General features: G+C 37.5%; 1 protein-coding gene across 1 annotated transcript in view; it reads left to right on the forward strand.

Moving 5' to 3' along the window:
- NBAS (NBAS subunit of NRZ tethering complex) overlaps positions 1-23852 on the forward strand; it is a 161165-nt gene extending 137313 nt beyond the window's left edge. The window contains exons 49-52 of the mRNA XM_066314779.1: positions 3165-3304; positions 8198-8342; positions 14217-14345; positions 23092-23852. Coding sequence (XP_066170876.1) covers positions 3165-3304; positions 8198-8342; positions 14217-14345; positions 23092-23367 — 690 coding nt within the window. The 3' untranslated portion in view covers positions 23368-23852. The remainder of the gene's footprint in view (positions 1-3164; positions 3305-8197; positions 8343-14216; positions 14346-23091) is intronic.
- Positions 23853-24084: the final 232 nt, after the last annotated feature.

Here is a 24084-nt window from a genome sequence, read left to right on the forward strand (position 1 = left end):
TCTATCATGAGTATAATTTCCAAAATTAATTTCCCTAATTGACTTTGCCATTGTGGTAAATACTTATGCAGCCTTTTAATGAGAAACATTATGCCAACTGTGTTCTACTGCCAAAGAGACTGCCTGAAACTGAGGAGAATCAAGTCAGAATTGAGCAAATCTGTTGTTAAAACTGAAAGCCCTTGCTTTCCTTTTTCTTGCTTTTGTTGTTTTGTTGTTTGGTGGTTTTGGGGGGTTTTTTTCCACTTGTTTTTCATATTTCTTTGGGGTCATCTGAGGTTCATGGCTGGCAATGGGCCTCATTATTCTGTTTATTGACAGGTTCTTCACAGGCACTTGTGTTCAGGGGCCTCTGAGCAGTTCATGGTGGGTTATCTTTGCGTGGTTAACCTTGGAGTGGTTTAGAAAGGTGTTTTGGGGTTTTGTCTTAAAAAGAAAAGAAGAGGAAACATAGTGATATTTTCCCATTACCTTGGGTTACAACATTCAGTCAGGGTCACCTGAATAGATCATCCAAAATTGCTATGAAGAGAGTGTTCAATTAAAAGTGGATTTTAAAAAAATCTGTTATTGCAACAAAACAAGAGGCTTGACTAACCACAGCAACTCATCTCAGGTAGCTTTCACTTTGTAAAGGTGAAATTTCCACCTTTTTACACAGAGCATGCTCTGTTTCCACTATGGGAGGTGTCTACTTCCTCACTGTGCTCTCCCTCACACTCAGTAATACAGAGCAAAACTTAAGTTCTCTCTCTGTGTTTTATATTGATCCATATAGATAGATAGATAGATAGATAGATACACACACATAGTAAATATCCACTAAAACCTCATTCCTATGTGCTGTTTCAAGGTATTGCTTCCTTCTAGCAAGAACTATCACTTGAAATCTCTCGTTTCACATTCAGTGGAAGTGACATGCATCTAAAATGCCATATAAAGAGTGCATTTTCACTAGTCTTCTTAAAAACCACAAATCATTAACACTGTAGAAAGTTCACTTTATTATTCTTAGTGAGAAAAATAGGTGACTTGAAAAAAAGCCACTGTAGAGAGAAATGCTGCAGAAATGCTCTCTGAATTTGAGAACAGAAAGGTAATTCTTCTCATTGACTTTGGTTGAATTAGCATGATGTGTCATGAGCAATCATGTTGCAAGGATCCAGCTGTCCAAAACACAAAATTATGGCACTAGATAAATTAAGCTCATAAAAAAATGTAAAGCCAAGTCTACAAAGATGCATTATTAGGCAGAATTATTGTAATTCAGTTCACGTTAAGTAGGATGTCTGATCTATTCTCTGCTACTAATAGGGGACCTTCTATGACAGCTTTTCTCATGTATTCATATTGTCTTTGCCATTTATTGCCATTTTTATGGTTATCATTAGAAAGATCTTAAATCTAGTCTGTGTTTCGGAGTAACATGCTGTTTGTGAAGATGTACTAAAATGTAATCAGTGGACCATGTAGAATGGTATGTACTTCATTTCAATATATAAAGAGCTAGTTTTCTGAAAAAGGGATTTGGGGATGGGTGCAGTGTGAGAGCTTCTGTTTTCTAGCTAGTACTTAAGTTGCTAAGATGGTAAATATTTTGGAACCTTAGAGTTTAACATCTTCTGTCCGTTTTTTCCTTTCTTGTTTATTTCCATTCTTTTTTCAGTCTTGCCATTTCTATATCTATTATTGTAATATTATATATTACCAAGTTTATATATTACAAGTCGGTAACTGATGTCTGCTCTGTGACATTCGCAGTAAGAAAAATATTTCAAGTGGACAGATCCAGGAAACATTTTTTCACTGTCTGAAATGTTTTAGTATATGGTGCTTTTATATATACTCTGGAGACAGAAGAAAACACTTTTTCAACACTAAATATTTTAAAATCACAGATTATGTAGGGAACTCAATAAATGCATCAGTAATGTTTGTTTTCCAGCCTCTTTTGAAAATTTGCCCTTGATGTATCAGAGCCACTTTGAAGAGATTGGGATGCGATCTTTAATCTTTCAGAGTAGCTGTAGAACTAAGGAAAACTTTGTCCATGTTTGATGTCTTAGAACTACTTGCACTGAAACAGAAAAGTTAACATTTAATGCAGTGTATCTTCAGCAGAATTATGAGATGAAACAGAAGTGTTTGATATTCTGGAAGTTTCTGGACTCTGCAAGAAAAATTCAGTGCTAGAATGTGTTAATGATATAGAGGGAGCTACTTTGTTATTGTAACAAATAATGGTTAAACTCCAAAAACTTGTGTATGTCAGGTAAGCAGTGAATTGCTATTTGGTTTGTGAAAGCCCTCCTGGTGTGATATCCAAACTTTTAAACAGAAGTTACCTCTCATTTAGTAGCAAGTTGGTTCTCATTTACAGCAACTTTCCTTCAGCAGTCAGATCTTTTACCTCGTGCATTTTTACCATGAAACTGCAGGCAGTAATTATTTTTAAAAGAACCTGTCATCAACTGGAGTGAATTCAAGTTCCGGCAAAAGTTGCAGGTTTTCAACTGAGATAGTCCCTTGTCCCAAGACAGAATTGTCTGGGAGCCAATAGGACAATCCCAGTGGGGTTTTGTTTTTCTTAGGTTCAAACACCTATGCAGAGAAATACTGTTTTACTTATTAGCAAATGTTTTTCGCTGGGTAGATAAATTGAGAAGCATCTTTCAAGGCTCTCTTCTAGATGAGAAAAGATGAGATGCTGTAAATTCAGATCAAACTTTTGAATTTTCATGGGTGAGTGAGATTAGTACGTATTAAGAAGGTACTGGACATAGTCATTCTTAGAAAATGTTTGTGTATATGTGTCTATACATTGAGAAAAAGAAATTTAAGGAATTTTTGGTTGTTTGAAGAAGACAGAGATCTGATCCTCTGAAATAATCAAAGATTGTACTGGAGTGGGATTACATTGTTCTAGGAATGTCCGCCTGAGTCATTCCACATCATCTATGTTCTCCCATTTTATCTGCATGTAGTTGAAAATAAGAGATAAGAAAATGTGTTTCCAGGAAAATTATGTTCACTGTGTTTCCTGCATTGTTTTTGAACAGTGATGTTCTCCACAGATAGTTTGTCAATTGCTTTTGAATCACTGATTTCTGAGGGGGGGAAAAAAATCTGATTTAGTTTGTTTGGTGGGTTTTTGTCTCCCTCAGGTAGAGATAACAGATACTGAAAACGAAGAAAAAAGATACCATCTCTTCCTGGGACTTCTGGAGTCCAGTCAGAGTCTGACTGAGTTTCAGCATTTGGTCTTACTGCTTCAGGCTTGGCCACCAATGGACAGAAGCAATGGGTGAGTGTTTCTTCAAACAACCATGTAGCAAAGGAGTTCAAAGTCTTCTTGCTTGATATGATGTTGTTTTCAGACAGATAATTCAAACCTGTTTGGTAGGAGTGTGTCCTTTGGAAAAAGTCATACTGGGAGGAATAAATGGTTTATCTGAAGCAGATTTGAATCAGTTTCTTGTAAAGCCTGTATATACACATATGTAGTTTGTCATGGAGGAAGGCAGAAAAACATTTTACTGCCTTCCTCCACACAGGTGAGTGTTTTATCTTCTTAAATTTCAATCTAGGTATTTTGTTCTTGTTTTTAACAATATAAACAGAGTCCATAAAAAAGGAACAGAAAGTTCGGATTGTTTTTGTATTCAAAGTTACACTTTGCAGAAAGGCCTTTGAAAGGTGATGTTCAGTTGGATGTAGCAGGCAGTCTGGGAGGGTAATGGTACTTCTCTTGTCTAGATCCATTGCCTATTATTTCTGTGTCTGAATAAAGCATCCAAACCAATTTAAGATTAAAATAATTATAAGACTTCGGAATTGCACCAGTCAAAGTGGATATTAACTGGAAATAGTAATTTGGAATATCCAGATTACATTATATTTTATCAGTTTTTTGGGTTTTGTCTGTGATTTTCTGAATACATTTGAAAGTAAAAAATTTATCTGTTGTATTCTATAGCTGCTAATCACTTCTAAGATATAAGGATTCAAATAAATTCATGTGGAGAGGCAAGGGTCACATATCTTTCAGAGAGCAGTAATGTTAATAAATTTTTGGCTAGCCGTGTCTGACAGTAGTTAGGTTAGAGTCATTAAATGGTGTTTATTTTAGATTACTTAGGGGTATTGATCACAACCTATTTTAACTTGGGGACTGCATTCACACACAAAGTGGTTATGTGCATTGATTTTTCAGAAGAGTTAAGGCTCATCTTTTTCTGAAAAGTAAATATCTTATGTGTTATGTAGAGAATTGGTGGGTTACAAGGTAATCTGTAAAGATTTTTCACATTCAGGCTTACAGTTTGTTTGGAATTTCTGCATAACCATTAACTAAATTCTTTAGTGACAGTTTTACAGGCCAAAAATTGTCTTCGGTATATTAAGAATTACAAGGACTGCTTGGGGTCTGTCACAAATTCATGTTTCAGCTTTCGCTTTAAGTTTTGGTTTTGCTTTTAATTGAAAATTGAATGCCTCACAATGTGTGGGAACTGTCAAACTTTTTTAACAAAAACCCAAAACTTAAAGAACAAAAGGTCAAGTGAAATACTGCTGCAATTAGCAAAATCAGTTTTCCTTTGTGTTGAACAGAAAGACTAAAGAGTTTCTGAAAGGAGAACCTTTCTTGTATATGGGCATTTCTTGTCTACTGTTTTGTTACAGAGGACATAAAAAAATTCGTAATTCTGTCTCCATCTTGGTGTAATATTCCTTCAGTCTGACTTCCTAAAGTGAAGAACAGGAAAAAAAAGGTGTAGTCACAACTAACTGTGGATCAAATTCTAGAGGTAGGATGTCTCTTCGACTTCACCAGTCTTGGAAGTAAAACTTTCTGCAAATACTTGGGTCACCTGTATCAAAACTCTTTTAGAGTCTGAAGTAGTTACTATGGCTCCTAGGCAATTACACAGTCACAATTCTTCTCTCTTCTCCCTGTTCCATAATTCCATGTTAACACCATTCAGCTATGCATAGCAGCCTAGGGGGTTATGTATGTATGTGTATATGTGTTCCTGAAAAGCCTGTCTTTAGGATGATTTGGAGTAAAGAACAGGAACTGTTTTGTTAGTGGTATTTTTCAACAATTTAATTTTCAAGCAAGTTGTATGAACAAATTTTTGAGCTGAGAGGAAAACATCCAGAGACTAAAACGATATGTATTAACATGCTTGTTTACTCTTTTTTTCCTCCTCTCCTTCAGAAGAGGGTCATTATGGCTTATTGTTTACAGCCAATGTAATTATCCTTACAGGAACTGGGGAATTTAAGTGTGAGTCATGTGAATACTTAGAACTTAGGTTTTCAATCTAGCAGTAAATATGTAATACTTACAAACGAATATAAAGCTGGAAAACACAATTTTTATTCTGTAAAGGTTTAAAAGGAAGAAGAAATAAAAGAACTAAGATTTGAGTGGGGTTTTGGTAGGCTTTTAATTTTTGTAACCTATATGTTAGTAAGTACATTCTTAATGCTTTTTTTAAGTTACTGTTTTCTAAAACATTCTAGTTAAAACAATACTTATTATCACAATATGATTCTCTTCTTGTCATAATATGCTGTGTTTACTGTGAGAAGACAGGTGGCTTGGTTGTTTGAGTCAGCACTCAAAGCCATACACTTCTTAAAATTTCATTTTCATACCCTTGTTATGCATGCATGCTTTTCCACCCAGATGGCTCATAGTCAGATGTCATTTTAAACATTTCATAAAGGTGTTTCTTTAAAAAATTATTGACAGTACCTGAAGCTCTGCAGTCCTTTGGAACTTACTTCCTACATTCAAAAGGCATTTTTTATATTTATTATAAATATTGATAAGGTGTTTTGGAACTGAAATAACCCCAGTGTTAGAGACCCAGTACTCTAGTTCACTTTTTTAATCTTAATCCCAGATTTTCCTCTTTTGGCTTTGGGAAAATAATTTAAGGTGTTTCTGCTGTGGTTTTGAATTAATTGCTTTTTTTCATTATGAAAATAATTTTTTATAACCACAGCTGAACTAAGGTAAAATTCAGGAGAGAAGAAAACTGAATTCTGCCTGTAGGTGTCATATTTTGGTAACTTAATTTTGGTTTTAATTAGAGATAGTAGATAGTTGTTAATAGTGCACAGGAGTATTTGAAATAGTTATAAGGAACTGTGATGAGAAAAGCTTTATGTATGTAAACTATGTAATCTTTACTTAAATAAATTTGCATATGGCAAGCTTGATGGCCTTGCATCTTTCTGGTTATTTTTGTGTTTTGTAGTGTGATTTTTGTTTCCTTTTTCTAATGGAAAATTCCTAATAGATTTTCTTAATGTACTCTGGGGGCAGCAGCTATAGAAATGGAAACTCAATTTGATTCTGTGCCTCTAAGCGAGAAATGGATAGTTGCAAAGGTGGAGTTGCAGGGATTTTTTCCTTCTTCTGCCCCTACTGGGGATTCACAGATTCAGTGTCTCATGTTCTGTTTGTTGAATAACCTGGCATCTTGGGGTTCAACCCATCGCATTGAAAGGAGCAGAGAGGAGGAGCTCTGCTGTTCCCAGCCAGACTTCTGACAGCTCTGTGCTCAGTGACTGTCACTGATGGAAAGGCTCAATTAAGTTGTCAGAAGGAAGAAAGACAATGACTTCTATTTAATTTGCATTCAAAGTTGCCCACTCCTAGCTTCTCTGTCTGGTTTTCATGTTGGACAGTAATGATAGCTGCATGGGGAGTGCTTTTACTTGTTTACAGTGTTTACTTATGAAAGTGGACAATGAGCAGGAGAGAGCTTTTATGTATGAAATAGTGGATATTGGTGGTTGTCCTCTCCAGAGCTGTCAGACACTCAGTATGTCAATCCAACAGACTCCCTCAACAGACTCTGCTTACAATTATATTAATGTGTTGCTTTACCAATTGCTGTAAAATAATAACTTTGAAAAGCAGCACTTTGACAGCACTTTACTGCTTCTTGTCATATGTACAAAATGAGTTTCTTAATTTTCACTAAATTTTAATACCAAAGTGCCACTTCTTGTCCTGCTGTGAATTGTTTTTATTCTGATCTTGTTTTTGTTTTATTTAAGCTTAACTGGAAAGTTTACTATGTCTTTGGGTTGCTGATTACTGACCAGAGAAATTGATGGGGTGATTTTAAAATGCTCTTGTGCCTTCTTAAGTTTATGCACAGATGAACAGAGAGTTTGTGTTATTTTGGCTTAATACTATTATTATATAAGCTGTAATTGTGCATGATTTTAGCCCACTGTAGGTGGGAATTAAAATGCATCAACTTTGCCATTTTTCTAATGTAAACTATGTAGGCATGTTCCAGTGTTGTGCTTTCAGTTAAAAGGGGTGTGTTACCCATTTCCGTCACTACATTCACTACTAGCCAGTGTACCTATTCAACACAGAAGTGTCCAAAATATCTCCGTGATCTACCAAATAATGGCTATTTTTCACCAAATAATGGTGAAAAACTGTTGCAGCAACAAAAAACAACTTCACAATAAACACTGCCTTTGCCATCCTGCATGATGGAATTTACTTGTATGTACTGTTTGCCATTTGTTTATGTCTGACTTTGTAATGGACAATGACAATAGCATGAGGTTCTGTGTAGAAATAAAAGGACATTTTAAACATGTAAAACAAGTGTAACTGTATGCATATCTACTAGCAGAGGTCAGATGCATGTAACTTAATTTTCTTACCCTTTTTGGATGGTCTGTGAAGAAAAGTTTATTTTTGTTTGTACTCATTGGATGTGAAAATTAAAATGTGCATCTGGCTATGTATTTCCCTCTCAGAAGCAAGAGACAGATACTTGAGAAACAGAAGCTGTTAGAATATGATCAAAGCAAACAAAATTAGGAATGCTGGATTCCTATCATCCCTCCCTCGATACCACTCTGCTTGGGAAATCAGCTGGTGTAAAGCCAGGTGAAGATCCTGTGCTATTCCAATTTGATCCATCGTTGTCTGGTGTATAATTTCTCAGGGTTTGTAATAAGCATGTCATAATTCCAAGTAATTTAAACTTCTTTGTTTAATTGAAAGAGTGATGGCATTATGGACAGTAACTTGTCTCAAAACTTCCTTTCATGAGATAGTACTTTTAAGTCACACATGAGAAACAACCTATAAAAAATGGCAAATATATATTTATGTTCCATAGCAATCTCTTTTTTTACTGGGCAGGTCGTGCACAGATGATAATCCCTGGGTGAAACTGGGGATTTTTATGCTGCAGAGGTGCCCACCTGAGGAAAAGGAGAACACAGGAAATGAAATTTTGAAAATCTGCCGTTCTTTGTATGAGACAAAGCACATGCTCTCTGCCAAGGTAAGTTTTAACTTAGGATATCATGTTTATGAGTTCTGTTTCAAGGTCCCAGCTACAAGTAAGATATTGCCATACTGGATCAGGTCCAGTGGAGAGCTAACAGAGAGGCTGAGAATTGGGTTCAGTCTGTCTTGAGAAGAGATGACTACAGGAGATCTTGTCTTTACTAAGTAGTCAAAAGAGGAAACTAAGAGAGGAATTAGAGTCAGTCTCTTTTCAGACGTGCTCAGTTACAGGACAAGATGTCATCGGGACATGTTACATCATCAGAAACTCTCATTGCGCTCAAGCAAAACATTCATCATCTTTAAAGTAGCGAAGCACTAGAACAGGTGGATGCCTAGAAGAGACAAGGAGAATCTGTCTCTGTAGGTATTTAGGACTTGACTGGATCATGTCACAGGTAGTTTGATATTGTTGGACTTGCTTCAAGTTGGAGGCTGGTTGGATTAGCTTGGCTTTGTAAGTCTGTTCCAGTTAAATTGTTCTTCAATGTATTTGTAGAAAGGCTTTAATAATCTATTATCATTTAAATCTGTGTTGCAAAAACTGCTACTTAAATTATCAGTAATTCTATTACTAATAAACACATAAAAATTTTGTGAGGAACACCTGAAAAACATGGTGGTTGAAAAAAACCTTAATATACAAGTAATTGCTAACTAGTACCTGATATTCTAACTTGTCTTCCCTAACTGTGTATGCATACTTCAATACAAACATCCCTTAAGTATAAAATTATTGAAGTGTTTTGTATGTAAACACTGTATTAATGAAGACAGACTGGAGAAGTTCTTAATAAACTTCACACAATTTCAGAGTAGTTGTGCATATTTTTAGTAGGTTGATTAATCTCTTATAATTATCTTTATGCAGTCACTGTCTGTTACAGAAAACAGCTGATGTTAGGAAGAGAAGCAGAATAAAAACAACACATTCTGTTTAAAACACAGACAGGTGGGTGTGTGGGTTTTTGTTTGTTGTTTTTTTTTTCCTAGTCCAACACACTGATCTGAGTCAAGTTCAGAAATCTGTTTCTGATAAAACATGGTTCCAGGAGGTGGCAGTAAGCTGAAATGATAACTACATTTATTAATTTATTCATCCCACCAAAACTCTCTGTTGGAAAGCAGGTTCTGTATCCATGGGACCCACATAATTATATGCAGCTTTTTTTTGTAAGGTGCTGAAATGATGCATTATAGCTTGGGAACTCACAATCTTAGTGTGCATAGGAATAGCTGAACTTGATCAAAGTAGAATCTTCTTGCCTCACCTCGGTGATCCAGGGATGCAAATCCCTCTGAGTGTCACTGTTATACAGCAGTCAGTTTGCCAGTTCTGCTAAAGAAGGGTCATGGTTTGCATTTCTCTTAGTTGAGTAAACTTTTCCATGATCTCCATGACAAGTCACTGTTTACACACAGTTTTGGTATTGGTAGACAGCTTTGGTTGGAGATGCCTTCCTTTGTTTTTTTTAATGGTACAGGTTGTTTGAAAGAGCCCACCATGTAAGTATGACTGTACAGGTATACAGGTATGAAGTTACTCTGATCTTCAAGATTTAAACAGCCTTAGTGATGTAAAATACATTTTTTATGGCTAGAATGATGTTGCACTAAAATGTGTAGTTGTATGTTTACCTACAAACAGAGGCTGTATTCCTGTAAGTCACTACTTGGGAAGAGGGGGAATGGCATGTATGAATTTAAGTAATTTATCTGTATGTATGGCTACAGTAGTTAAGTGATCAAATAACAGATTTGCAGTAGTGTGGCTGAATAAGATGAAAATATGATCACTGACAATTAACGTGTTTAGATGATTTCACATTTCAGTAAATACACTGATTAAGATGGCAAATCTGAAATGATGGAATTCTAAAACTAAAACTAGTTAATTATAATGAAAAACATTTGCCATTCAAGTTCTCTCCCATTACAGCCTTGCCAAGTTCAAAGGTTGTAATGGAAAACACATGTAACTTAAGTCATGTGGTCCAGAAGTTAGAAAAACTATCTTTGGGTATAGTCATGAAGGATTTAACTCTATTTTTTCATTCCATATCCTACTGATCTATCTCATTTTTTAAGCCAAGTTGTTTTTTAATGTCTTTTGGATAGTTACATAGCTTTAATCTTTGTATCTTTGTATCTGTGTTTGCTTTTGAAGAGGATTTTTTGTGGGTTGTTTATGGTTTTAATTTGCGTTATTCAGCGGATAGATACCTCCATTTCTTTTAGTTGATGAAAGCATTGTTTTATTTGCATCAGAATGCAAATGGACTGTCCAACATCTGCGCTGCCTGATTAATCTCTTCAGAAAGGGATAAATCCTTCTCCCCCTGGTAATTGTTCAAAATGTGACTCCTCTGAATATCTCATGTTCTTCTCTGAGTCTGTGGGTCATGTGTCAGTTTACATGGAATAATGAATCTAGTCCTTTATCTGTAATCACCCTGGGTTCCTAGTGGCTGTGAGATACTTACCTCCTAGAAAATACAGCAGCCAGTTGGTGTCTTTTGTCTGATTTTTGTAGCTAGTTTTTCCTGGGGTTTATATATGATTTTAGCTTGTGTGATTTTGTTCATACACAGTTGTGTCTGCTCATTTTCTTCCCATAATGTTGAATTTAAATGCTGCTTTTCAGTCTGTTTGTAGCCTCTCCAGACATAATGCTGTTTGTATTCATTATCCAGCCCTTCAAACCATCCATGAAAATACTGAATAATACTGGACCCAAAACAGACTCCTATGGCATATGGTTTATTTGCCTTGCTGATGTCACAGTCAACCACTGATAGCTGCATAACTAGATAGAAGACAAAAGTTGTCTTAGAAAAGTTTCAGCTAAATCATGGTAATTCAGATTCTGAATTAGGCCTTCCCTTGACACTCTCACAGGTAACATCAAACCTTCTCTAAGCAGAGCCTCTCATGGCAGGCAGCAGACACCTGAATGCTTTCAAGTGCTCCCTTCAGAACAGAAACCCTCTTATGTTGCTCTAAGAAGTGCTATGGGTGATGACTTCCTTCCTGGGCTTGGGTTTTCAATCCCTGTCCAGAGCAGCCATGCAGTCATTAGTGGCAGTGATACAAGTTGATACCTGCACTATTTGGACAGTCTTCAGGGGCTGGCAAGCTGTCGAGTCCCTTCCTGTGGAAAAAGAAATGCAGGTGTTGGAATGTGTGTTTCTTCTTCAAAAGAGATTATGGCTTCTTCTGTACTTGGGCATGGTAGTTAAGACTGAGTATGTCTGCTGGACAGGTTAGCATCAGGCAGAAGGTTGTTCAACTTGTCCAGCGGGTTTTGAGAGGGAAGTGTTACAAAGAATGGTAAAATTTCTGTTTTGCTCAGATTATGTATTTTATGACTCTTCGAATTTATTTTTCTGAATATAAGTTGCATCTATTGCTGTGAATACACATTTTCAAGAAAAGAAGACTTATAGAGTGAATCCATGACTTTTAACTCATTAAGTTTTCTGGAATGACAGGTATGCAGCTCAAAAGAAATCCAATGGAATATGAACTTACCAGAAGTTTAACAAGCAGATGAATGATCAGATAAAGCTTACTGTATTTATTTAGTTTTCTTATTTCTTGATCCATGTCATACCATTCACAACAAGCATTCCCATGCCACTAAATTGGGAGGAGCTGTTGACTCCCTCAAGGATAGAGAGACCTGGACAAATCACAGGGATGGGCAATCACCAACTGTATGGAGTTTAACAATGGAAAGTGCTGGATTCTGCACCTGGAATGGAGCAGTCCTGGGTTTACAGACAGACTGGGGCATGAGGGGCTGGAGAGCAGCGCTGCAGAAAGGGACCTGGGGGTCCTGGCTGGTGGCAAACTGAACATGAGCCAGCAGTGCCCTGGCAGCCAGGAGGGCCAGCCCTGTCCTGGGGACATCAGGCACAGCATGGCCAGCCAGGCAAGGGAGGGGATGGTCCTGCTCTGCTCTGCACTGCGACAGTTTTGGGTGCCACAGTGTAGAGACATTAAATTATTTCAGGGTCCAGGGGAGGGCCACGAGGATGGTGAAGGGCCTTGAGGAGAAGTCGTGTGAGCAGTGACTGAGGTCACTTGGTCTGTTCAGCCTGGAGGAGACTGAGGGGAGACCTCACTGCAGTTACAACTTCTTCCTGAGGGTAACAGGAGGGACAGACACTGATCTCTGCGCTGTGGTGACCAGGGACAGGACCTGAGGGAATGGCCTGAAGTTTTCAGGGGAGATTTATGTTGGATATTAGGAAAAGGTTCTTCACCCAGAGGGTAGTTGGGTACTGAAATAGGCTCTCCAGGGCAGTGGTCACAGCACCACAGATTGACAGAATTTATAAAGCATTTGGACAATGCCCTGAGGCACATGGTGTCACTCTGGGGGATTGTCCTGTGCAGGGCCAGGAGTTGGCCTGGATGATGCTCATGGGTCCCTTCCAGCTCAGCATATTGTGTGATTCTAAGCACTGGCAATCAGTAGCAGTACTGAATACAAGTGTGAAGAGCAAGTCTGAATAAGAGAACAGGCTTGCCTTAATGACTCAGAGCTTAATGTGATGGAATATATTCCTCTAGGCTGTTCTTCTTTAAGTTGGAGATTTAGAAAAGACTGACCCAAGTACAGCCAGAGAGCTCCCCACCCCAAGCAAAGACAGGTGTCTGTGCTGTACATTACATTTGGAGTATTTAATGTCTCCTCATCTTCAAATAATTAGGCTTTTAGGCTCACAGCTACTGAAACTATGCTGCTGAATGTGTGGATCATCTTGGTCCTTAGATTGTTACAGTTATTAAAGTTCAAAAGACATAAAAAACACATGACTTGCATTCTCTCAGCTTAATATTTAGCTGGTGAGCTCCTTTGAATTGCTCTCAAATTGTTGGAGAGAAGCAGAGAGAATCTCTTAAGAGATGGATACCATTTTCAGTGTAACTACTATACAATATCCAGAGTCTCTTGTGTAAAGTGCCTTGGAAAATGGGACATCTCTGGTGAGCCTCAATGGGAAGTAGTTGTGACAAGCAACCTAAATTCTCAGAAATGGCAGAAAGGAAAAAGGAAGTTACAATTTGGTTTATGATATAATTTGTAGGTTGAAATACATTTTGATGTATAAATGAACAAATCACCACCATATTGAGGAAACTAAAACAGCTCATGTGTAGGACATGTTGTTTGGCATTTTAAGTAAGGGACAAGGCAGAGTTTTGGAAGTGCATAGTAGATTTGTTGAGGGATGATTTTGTTTTTATTTTAGAAGGTATCTTCTGACCAGTTCTGTCTTGGAAGTTGTGTGATGCTAAATTTATGCTGTATTATCAAATACAGGAAACTAGATAAATGACAGAAAGTTAATTTGCTCAACTTTAATTGTTTATAAAATACTGTATAAAATGTTGAGGTGTTTCACAACAAAGCATTATTGAACTCTGGTATGTGCTGTTATTTCTGCTTTATTTTGTTCTACTTTTTTGACTGCATAATTAAGTTACAGAATTGTCATCGGTGTCTGTCAATGTTTCTTTCTGTGTTTTGCAGTATTTCAGTAAGCACAAATATATTAGTCCCACAGAAAGCTGTGATTGCTCTGTTACTTTTTCAGTAAAACTCCTGGTTGTAATGGTGATTCAGTACTTGCCTTGTCCTAATCTAAAAAATGTTCTTTAACCAGTATTCCACATTTTTAAAATCTGGTTAAAACTGCTTTTTCAAGCTTCCAAGGAGGTGTTTCCAACAGGGAATTCATTTGTTGTGGAAGCGTGGTTTTCATTTTGCATTTGACATAAAATTTTCATAAATTTTATTCTGAATGATGATGTTTGTATCTTCAGAGATCACACTGAGAGAATTTACTTTTTATTTCAGTGTATAAAAGAATTATGTTTGCTGCTGCTTAATCAGTCCCTCCTGCTGCCATCCCTGAAGCTGCTGGTAGAAAGCAAAGACCAAGACCTTCATGCTGTGGCACTGGAGCAGATAACAGCTGTTGCTAAGGTATGAACAGTTGAATGAACCACCTTTCAGAGGCTGAGGTAATAAGTTAGCTCTTTTATATTCATGTAGTAAGCAGAGACTATGGAGACACTTGCCATTATTAAGCTTTTCCACAGCTATTGTGTCCACAGTGAGCAGTAACACAGGGCTGGTAAGAGCTTTTATACATACTTGAGGTGATCAAACCTCATAGCACTTCCTTTGAGTTACTTAGTATGCTGTGTTAAGTCAGTGTAGCAGAAGAGAAGCTATTCTGATATATGAAGTAAGTAGATTGTTACCTCTGTGTTAATATTCCCTCACTTTGGGTTTTTTTCAGTTATAGTAGTATGTCAGATGACTTAGCTTGTTTCTGACAAATGTGGCATCTATTTATATACACTTGGGAGCTGTTATGTCACTGTTTTTGTTGTGATGGTGTGTTCAGGGACTTTCATGATATTCTAAACAGACTTGATTCCATGTAGCAAAGTTTCTGGAGAAGAAGCATACTGTCTTTTTCTTTGGACAAGAACTGAAAGACATTAATGTATATTTGTCAATTGCTATATAACATTCATTACATTACTTATGTTACATTACATTACATTACAGTCTTCCCTGTGTATTTGCTTTACAGCAAATGAGAAGGAACACCTAGAAAGATGAAAGTTAGTCTCCTAGGCAAAAGCATTATATAATTTTTTAAATCTTTTATCTGAAAACTGAGCTGAGTTTAAAATTTTTTGAAGCTTTTAACTGAACTTGTGCATGTGCAGCCTAACTTTCTTGGGTTTTATGTTAACTGTGCTCTGCAATCTAACATTCTCCTGCAAAAGAGAAGGAACCGATTGTCTATGACCTGTTCGTGAGAGAGAATGGCTTTCTCCTCTGAATTAACTGCACTGTTAATTTCTAGAATTACAATATGGAGGTAAGATGGCCTCATCTGTAATATTTCTGAATTCTGCAGTGTATCTTAGGGAACTTTTGGTTGTATTAGAATACAAAGTAATAATTTATGTTCTATTTTCCATGTGGCATTTCACAGTGAAACTTCCCACATGGAAACAAACCATGTGTTTTTTTAAATGAATGTCCCCCAAACACAAAAGTTTTAAATACGTGTTTAACTTCTAAACAACATGATCTCATTGAAAAGCAAGCACAAATCTGATAATCTGATATATGCGTGCACTTTCTCATTTCTGTGTTTTTGTTAGCCTTTTAAAATTGACTTTTTTGTTAACAGATGAAAGCTACTGTATAAGTGACTAATTCTGAAGCTAGTCAGCAGGAATAAGTGTCCGAGTACATTTTCTTTAACTATTTTTAAAGCATAATGCTGTGCAGTAGCACTTTCTGAATGGTTACTAATTGTATTGTGCTTTAAACTGGCTATTCCTTTCTAGTGTTCAAACTGAAAGCTCCAGCTTTCAGTTTCCTACACTCTGGGCTGATTACATTATGTTGTAGTTCTAGGGCCAGGAACCTTATTAGCTTCATGCTAGTATAAAGCACTTTGTATACCTGTGCATGCCCCCAATTTTTTTTTTTTTTCGCTTTCTTATACAAGAGGCAGCTTGATAAGCTATTTCTGATTTTTCCTTCTAAATTGAATATTAATTTGAGCACATAGTTTTGAATAACCTAGAATTTTCAAAGCAGTTAGCTTTGGTCTAATGTTTTACTCCTAAGTCAATGAAGATTTAACTGTTGACTTTATTACATCAGGCAGAGAGTTTAGCCAGTACCTTGAATGTGACAGTGTTAGAAAAGCAGCTAGTGCAGAAGAGTGCTGTGCTAAATGTAAAAGCTGTTCTTACACTGTATAAAAAGTACCTTTTATTCCTTGTTTTATATGCATCTCTTATGATCACATTATTTGCTGTTGTACTGAAAGTGCGTATATTACTTAGCTATGGCAATGTTGTTTATTCAGTATAATTTTCTATGCCTACTTTTTGGATTTTAAAAAACAGTATTCAGACTGTTAATGCTTTTTGTTAAATTCTGAATTAATTTTTTATAGCAAGGCCATCTCTGCTTACATTAAGCAGGAAACAGACAAATAACATCTGGCAGAGGGGAATCATAGCTATTGATTCCCCAATCCAGTGCTAACACAGCTCACAAACATGGCTGCAAGAAAAATACAGCACTTGCTTGCTGATAGGATGTATTAGCTAGCCATTTGTTGTATGTTGCTGACAGCTTTATGGATGTTTACAGTCAAGGATGATGCTGAAGTGCTGATGCTAGAAATTGTACAGCTTTTGCCTGTAATAAACCAACCGAGTTTTTGCGTAAGCTTTTTTTGAAATTGCAGACCCCTTTTTTTATTGTGCATCTTTTAATGAACTACCACTTGTCTTTTCTGAGTAACAGAAATAACTGTTCTTCCTCTATGTTGTGTACTGTGTGAATAATTTTAAAAAAACAGTTTACCTAAATAACTTTACTACTGCAAATAGAACCCTTAAAAGTCAGATTGTTTTTTGAGAGGGATTTCAGTGTTGTCTGTGTATTGGGTTATCTTTCAGAGATGAAAACTGATTTTTATACATCTGAGAGAGCAAATAAATATTCTATTGCCTGTTGGTACCGATAATGTTAAAAAGCTAACAAGTGGAGGTTAATAGAAGCAGTGCAAATACTTGTTCAGTTAGTACTTTAATAGAAACTGGAACAAGAAAAACATAGTCTGAAAAAATACATTGGCTGTATTTGCATGCAGTAATTTCAGTGATGAAGTACTGAATCTACCTTCGTAGCATATTTTACTGAAAAATATAATATGAAAAATCACAAATTTTCTTTGGAATAATGGAATTTCTAGTGTTCTCTAGTGTATGCCATTTATGACTACTCACTTAATGGGGCTCAATCTTTAAAATAAGTAGTTAAATTATAAGCTGTTGGTGATTATAATAAATCACCAGTTTAAACAGGATAAATACAGTTTATTTTTCCAGGATTTTTTATGTCACTGGTTTCCTTTCCCCTTATTTATTTGTTCTATAGATACATGTTCCAGGAAGGAATAAAATGAAAAGCATTTTTATCACAAATAGTATTGGAGAAAGGAATACTCTGGGAAACAGCTGTTTCAGTTCTTTACTGCTGTTAAGTCATTAGCAGCTCTTACCACTCATAACTTGTGGATTTTTTAATGCAGAGGCTATAGTTGAAATATTGCCCGTTGGTAATACGAGAACCTCTGGATACCTGTGCAAACAATGCTCATGGGGAATTGGATCATCCAGTTCCAAACCCTGCATAGGCAGGGACACTTGCCACTAGACCAGGCTGCTCAAAGCCTGTCCTGGCCTTGAAGCACTTCCAGGGTTGGGGCATCCACAACTTTTCTGGACAACCTGTTCCACCCTCACAGTGATGAATTTCTTCCTAATAACCAATCTAAACCATTTAAAGTAAGAGAGATTGGATATTTCCTCTTGTCCTATTGCTCCATGCTCTTGTAATGTAAACATCCCTCTCCAGCTCTCTTGTAATGAAAGGCTGTTGCATGGTCTCCCCAGAGCCTTTTCTTCTCTAGGCTGAAAACCCCAACTCTGTCAGCTGGTCTTCATAGGAGAGGTGCTTCAGCCCTCCTAAGATTGTCTTCATGACCTTCTCTGGACCCATTCCATCTAGTCCATGTCTTTCTTGTGCTGGAGGCTCCACACCTGGATGCAGTACTCTCAGGTGCTCTCATAAGAGCAAAAAGTGCTGCTTGAATGCCTACACTTCAGTGCTTGAAAGCAGGTATTAGCCAATACCTAAACAGGAAAGCCAAAGACAAACGTTAGTTCTCCTTAATGTAATTATCCCCGTTAGATCTTTTACTCGTAACCATGGACCTTGTGTGTGGGCATCATGCTAAATCTACACTGTCAAATTCTGCTGAAGGAGAGATGGATATGAAAAATGAAAGCTGCTTCCATTTAAACCTTCCAGATTTTGCTCTAATGAAATATTTATCACCCTTAGCATGGAGTTCCAGGTAGATGTAATGATTTTTCTCTAACATATACCCTCTGATTCTGTCATTATTGTGGGTCACAGTTTATTCACACAATATGGAAATTGGTTGGGTGTTAATTTGTGCAGAAAATACCTGCACCTCTGAGACCTGCTTAAACTGCAGTCGGCTGCATTCCATGTCACTGGAACAGTGATTCTGGGATTAGCAGTAGTCTTAGTTTTATGGCCTAGTTAGGGTCTTGGGATGGCAAGGGCTCTGCATCTGCAGGCAGATCAGAAGTGATTCATTAGTAAGATCTTGACTGAGCTGTCTGCCCAGTAAAAACAGCTCCTTAAAACTGGGATAGCGAGGTGATTGTTTTTTACTTGCTGGGTTTTACTGTCTTACGGATTCAAAAGAATGATTTTGAAAATGAAAATGTAGTGCATTCAGGAATCTCTGTCTACTGTAGGCTAATATTTGGTATGTATGGCAAGCAAAAATAACTTTGGAGGTTGATTTCCATTAATATCTTTTAAAATGTAAAATTTTGAGGATCAAAATTCCATCTGGAACAGCAAGCATCCTGGCTCAAACAGATGGAAGAATTACAAGTCTAGTGAGGAGTAAGAATAGGACAGATGTACAGGCTCTTTCTCTGAAATATTGCTTTCCAAACTTTTGGTTATTTTCAGCTGTATGTGTCTGCTAAGTAATTGCCAGTGGTTTTCTTCCTTGGTTTTGTGCAATTTCTCCCTAAACTTGCATGAGCTTTTACATCTTGCAGTATCATTTGACAGAGAATTCAACAGTGAAAAAAATCTATACTTTTTTTACTTTCTTGTAATCTGATCTGACTAGATTCATTTAATGCTTCATATTTTTTTACTTTCTTAATGAGGTAATGCTTTTAATTAATCCCTTTGTGATGTTGCTACCTCCCCTATGCCCTCTAAGCTGTCTCTTTCTTAGATTGGAGGGTCATAGTTTTGCATAATTTCCTCCATAAAAAACTTATTATACTCTCTGTGGTGTATTTTTTTAAAAAATACATGCTTTTTGTTTGCCTTTTATGTTGTTTTGGTAGTTTGGGGTTTTTTATTTTACTTTAATGCTTGTTTTTCTGATTTAAAATCAATTTTAAGTAAACGTAGTCTTAAGCTACATTTACATTGATTCAATTTTAAAAAAATCTTATGGCTCTATTTAAACAGAGCTGTCTTAATTGAGGTTTGTAAACGTATCAATTAATTGACAATCTCTGTAGGTTGTTACTTTTATTGAAACTAATGACTAGAAATGTCTCTACATGCACAATTGATACCCAAAAAATTGACATGATCTGCAGCTGTTAAATTGATAAATAGTCAAGTGAGGTTTCTTTGCTGCCTATCTTTAAATGTAATTCTCATTAAACCTTGTTGTCTCTGTGTTCTTCCCACACCTGCCAGACTTACACAGTGTGACCAAAGAACAGACAGTGGCTTTAACAGCACGAAATGTATTCACAGGGTCTGGTAGCCATCATGTATCTCCATCCAGTTGCCTGGAGACAACTAAATTACAAGTGTTTCCTCTTCTTTACCAGGTCTTCAGACAATTTGCAAGTCAGAAAATAAGAAATGTTAATCAGTTTAGACCTACTGATCTATTTGGGCCTAAGGATGAGCTGTGGGGTACAACCCAAGAGCTTTTTTGTGGGCTATTTTGTTACATGTGAAACCACACTGATCTCATTTATTTGTGAGTGCAGACAGGTTTCTCTGCTTGTGTGTTGCATGGGCATCTTCATCCCTGTAGTATAGCTCAAATGTTTAATGGCTTATGCTAGGAAAGGTCTTCTTTCAGATTTCTCTCTCTCAATTTTGTAGGTTTTTGGTATTTGAAATCACACTAATCTATAGCACTTTTCTTTAATTGAATAGTAGCCCCCCCAAAAAAAATTAAACCTTGCATTTGCTGTCAGTCTCTCTACTGTAATTACTGTTTGCATTTTATGTTCATAAAATCAAACAGTGAAGCCCTGTGTAAAGCTCCATCCTACATACAAGTTAAGAATAGAGCACACAGGGCTTCGAGGTAGGAGAGAATATCCCTTCAGTCCCATTTCAGAAGAGATGGCAGCTGTTTGGATAATGGCTTAGTATGCTGCATGGTGTGCTGCAAGATGCCAACGCTAGAAATTCTGGAATCAGAATTGTTGAGGTTAGAAAATACCCATGAAGTCTCACCAAGTCCAGCTGTTAACCTAGCACTGCAAAGTCCTCTCTAAACCAAGTCTCAACCACTTCCCTGGGCAGCCTGTTCCAATGCTTGACAGCTCCCTCCATAAAGAATTTTTTTCCTGATACCCAATGTAACCCCCTGCCCTGGCACGACCGGAGGATGCTTGCTCCTGTCCTATCACATACTAATTAGGAGAACAGGCTGATCCCTATCTGACTGTAACCTCCTTTCGGGCAGTTGTAGAGAACGATGATGTTTCCCCTGAGCCTCCTTTTCTTCAGGATAAACACCCCCAGATCCCTCACCAGCTCCTCATATGACTCAGTCTCTAGACCCTTCCCCAGCCCATTGGCCTTCTGTGGACATGCTCCAGCCCTTCAGTGTCTCTCTTGCAAGTACAAGGCCCAGATCTGGACGCAGGATTTGAGGTGCAGCCTCACCAGTGGGGACAATCACTGCCCTGGCCTGCTGCCCACACTAGTGCTGAAACAGGCCAGGATGCCACTGGCCTTCATGGGCCACCTGGGCACACTCTGGCTCATGTTGTTCAGCTCTTTGTTGACCCATTTTATTTAATCATCAGCCTGTCTTCAACAGGAAAACATTTCTGTAGATAACTTTTGGCAGTTATTAAATAATTAAAGACTGAGGTTGGATAGCCTAAAGGCTGGACATCAAACTGGACCTTCTGCTGTGCTAATTAGATTGAAAGTGGCTTGATTATGACTGTAAAGTGTCACTGCCAATCACCCTGTATGCAGTAGTCATGTCCTGCATAGCAGCTGAATTGCTCTTCAGGGGTGCTAAATAACTGTTATCGTAGGGTGTTTATTACTTGCTGGTACCATGGTACCAGTCATGTATGTTAGTACAAAATTTTTATAGAAAGTAAGGCAGAAAGCAAACAGACAATTTTCTTTTTCCTTTTAAACTGGGAGGTTGTTTTGTAAATATAATTTGATTAGTTTATTTGTAACTTGTTAAGGTGCAGTAATTGAAAACTGATTGTTGTCTAGCCCTCCTTTGATCCTTTTTATTACAGAATCACAGAATGGTTTGGGTTGGAAGTGACCTTACAGATTATCTTGTTCTTGGTCTCCCTGTCATGGGCAGGGGCACCTTCCACTAGACCTGGTAGCTCAAAGCTGCATCCAATGTGCCCTTGAAACACTGCCAGGAATGGGACACCTATAGCTTCTCTGGACAATCTGTGCCATCCTCAGAGTAAAGAATTTATTGCTAATACCTAATCTAAACCTGCCCTTTTGTAGTTTCATCATTCTCCTTGTCCTGTCACCCTATGCCCCTGTAAAAAACCCTCTCCAGCTCTCTTGTAGCCACTTTTAGGTACTGGAAGGCACTATGAGGTGTCTGTGGTGCCTTAATGTCTCCAGATTTAGCATCTCTGTCTTCATGGGAGAGGTGCTTCAGCCCTCTGATCATCCTGGTGGCTTCCTCTGCACTGTTTTCAGAATGTCCATGTCGTTCTGTTGGGGATGTCAGAGCTGAATGCAACACTCCAGGCTGGGAGAGCAAAGGGACAGAATCCTCTCCCATGCCCACACTGGTTGGGATGCAGCATGGGATATGACTGGCTTTCTGGGATGTGGGAGCACATGGATGGGTTGTGTTGAAATTCTTATCCACCAACGTCCCCAAGGGATTCTCCTCAGAGCTGCATTCAGTCCATTCTCTGTTCAGCCTGTACTTGTGCTTGGGGTTGCACCAACCCAGATGCAGGTCCTTGCACTGGGACCTGTTGAATTTGATTAATATTTCTCAGGACCACCTCTCAAGCTTGTTAGGGTCCCTTTGGATGGGATCCCTTCCCTTTTTTGGTTATATATAGTTTTTCAATTGTGCTTCATTAAGTGTTAAGTTAACATAGCACTGTATTTCAAAGAACCCAGGAAGGGCATATCAAAATTACTGAAATAGAATTTAAAGTATTCTATAGTGTTATTTGTAAAGCTACAGACAAGATTCTCAAGAGAATATTGTGCTCATATATCAAGCAACCACATTTTTGAGGCATTCAAGGTGTCTCTCCGGTAGCAGCTCTGTGTTTCACATCTTTTAATATGTTATATTCCTTTGAAAATCTCATCCTTGGTGTGAGTGCTGATTGAGTCTGTGAATATTGCCTGTCATATTAACATGTGAAATGTAATGTAATACATTAATATAAAGTGACCAAAATTTAATATACTCTGCTCTGACCTTCCTCAGAGTGTCATTCTTGATATGGAGCTAAGTGGTGTGATCTGTGCTGCACTGGGACTGAAAACCTGTGAAAAGTCTATAAAGCTGGTGGTGTAATCCCAGGCTGTTAAGCATTCTTATTCCTTAACTTTGTGCAGGTTAAGTATTTGTATTAATATGGTAGACTATTAAAGACATACCTTTACGTATTCTGACATATGCAAAGTGTGTACCCCTGTGGGTAATCCATGGCGAATACTCCTCTCACTTTGAAGGTCACACTGTGCAGTCAGAACTGTTGTGACACATTCTGGCTGATGGCTGTATCTGATGATTAATTTTTAATTACTTTGAATTTCTCTTTCTTTGAAGGTTGACGATTCCACTTGTGATGCTGAAATACTCTCCTTGCTCCTCAACGCCAAGCTGGTGGTGAAGTGCATGTCCACTGCCTTCTGCCCACGCCTTATTGAGCACCTCCTGGCTCACCAGGGACAGGGAGGCTGGGATGTGGAGGAAATTGCACAGCAGCTTAAGGAAGCAGGGTTCACTGCAGAGGCTGGTTCCCTCCTGATGGCTCATCGAGGGATCCATCCTGCACTCAGGACTTTTAATACTGCCCTCCAGGCTGTTCAGCATTGGATCTGAAAATGTTGGATTTATGCATTTGTCTGCGTTTTTGCTGGAGATCTCACACAAAAGGGAGAAATTGTTGCTCTAATAAAGTAACAAAGTGAGTTATTACCTACATTTTGTAGAAAACACACAGCACCACAGTACCTGTACTTCTAATTGTTTAAGAAAACTGTTGGTGCAGACTGTATCATTCTGCTGTATGATTAGCAAAGCATTGAATCTGATCATCCTTTCAGAGCAAAGTTAAATGGTTACACTTGGTTACATATAAATGAAACATTAGTAAGGTGGCAGGCTATATACAATCTGTCTTAATTTCTGTAAGTAATTTACTCTTGTCATAATGTAAAACTAATGTAAAAATATAAAGATATATATGGAGCAGAAAAGTCACAGGAGTGATTTTTGAGAATTTCAAAACCTTTAAATTCAATATTGTGCAATGTTGTTATCACAGCTTTTGTTTGCAATAAATAAAATATTTTGCATTTATTGTACTATCACATCTTTCAGCCTTTTAGACAGATAAATATTTTCTTTCTTCAGCCCCTTTTGCTGAAATTCCTGTCTCTCCTTAGTGATGTTTATTCATGAGGACAAGCTAAAGTTTAAAAGATACTTTCCTCCATCCCATCTGAGTTGGAGTTTGGATGGGGTTTGGGAAACCCCATCTCAAATCTTCAACATTTGTTGATACTTTTTGTGAATGTACTTTCAAAGTATTTACTT

The sequence above is a fragment of the Sylvia atricapilla genome, chromosome 3 (genome assembly GCF_009819655.1).
Source record: "Sylvia atricapilla isolate bSylAtr1 chromosome 3, bSylAtr1.pri, whole genome shotgun sequence".
NCBI classification, from domain to species: domain Eukaryota; kingdom Metazoa; phylum Chordata; class Aves; order Passeriformes; family Sylviidae; genus Sylvia; species Sylvia atricapilla.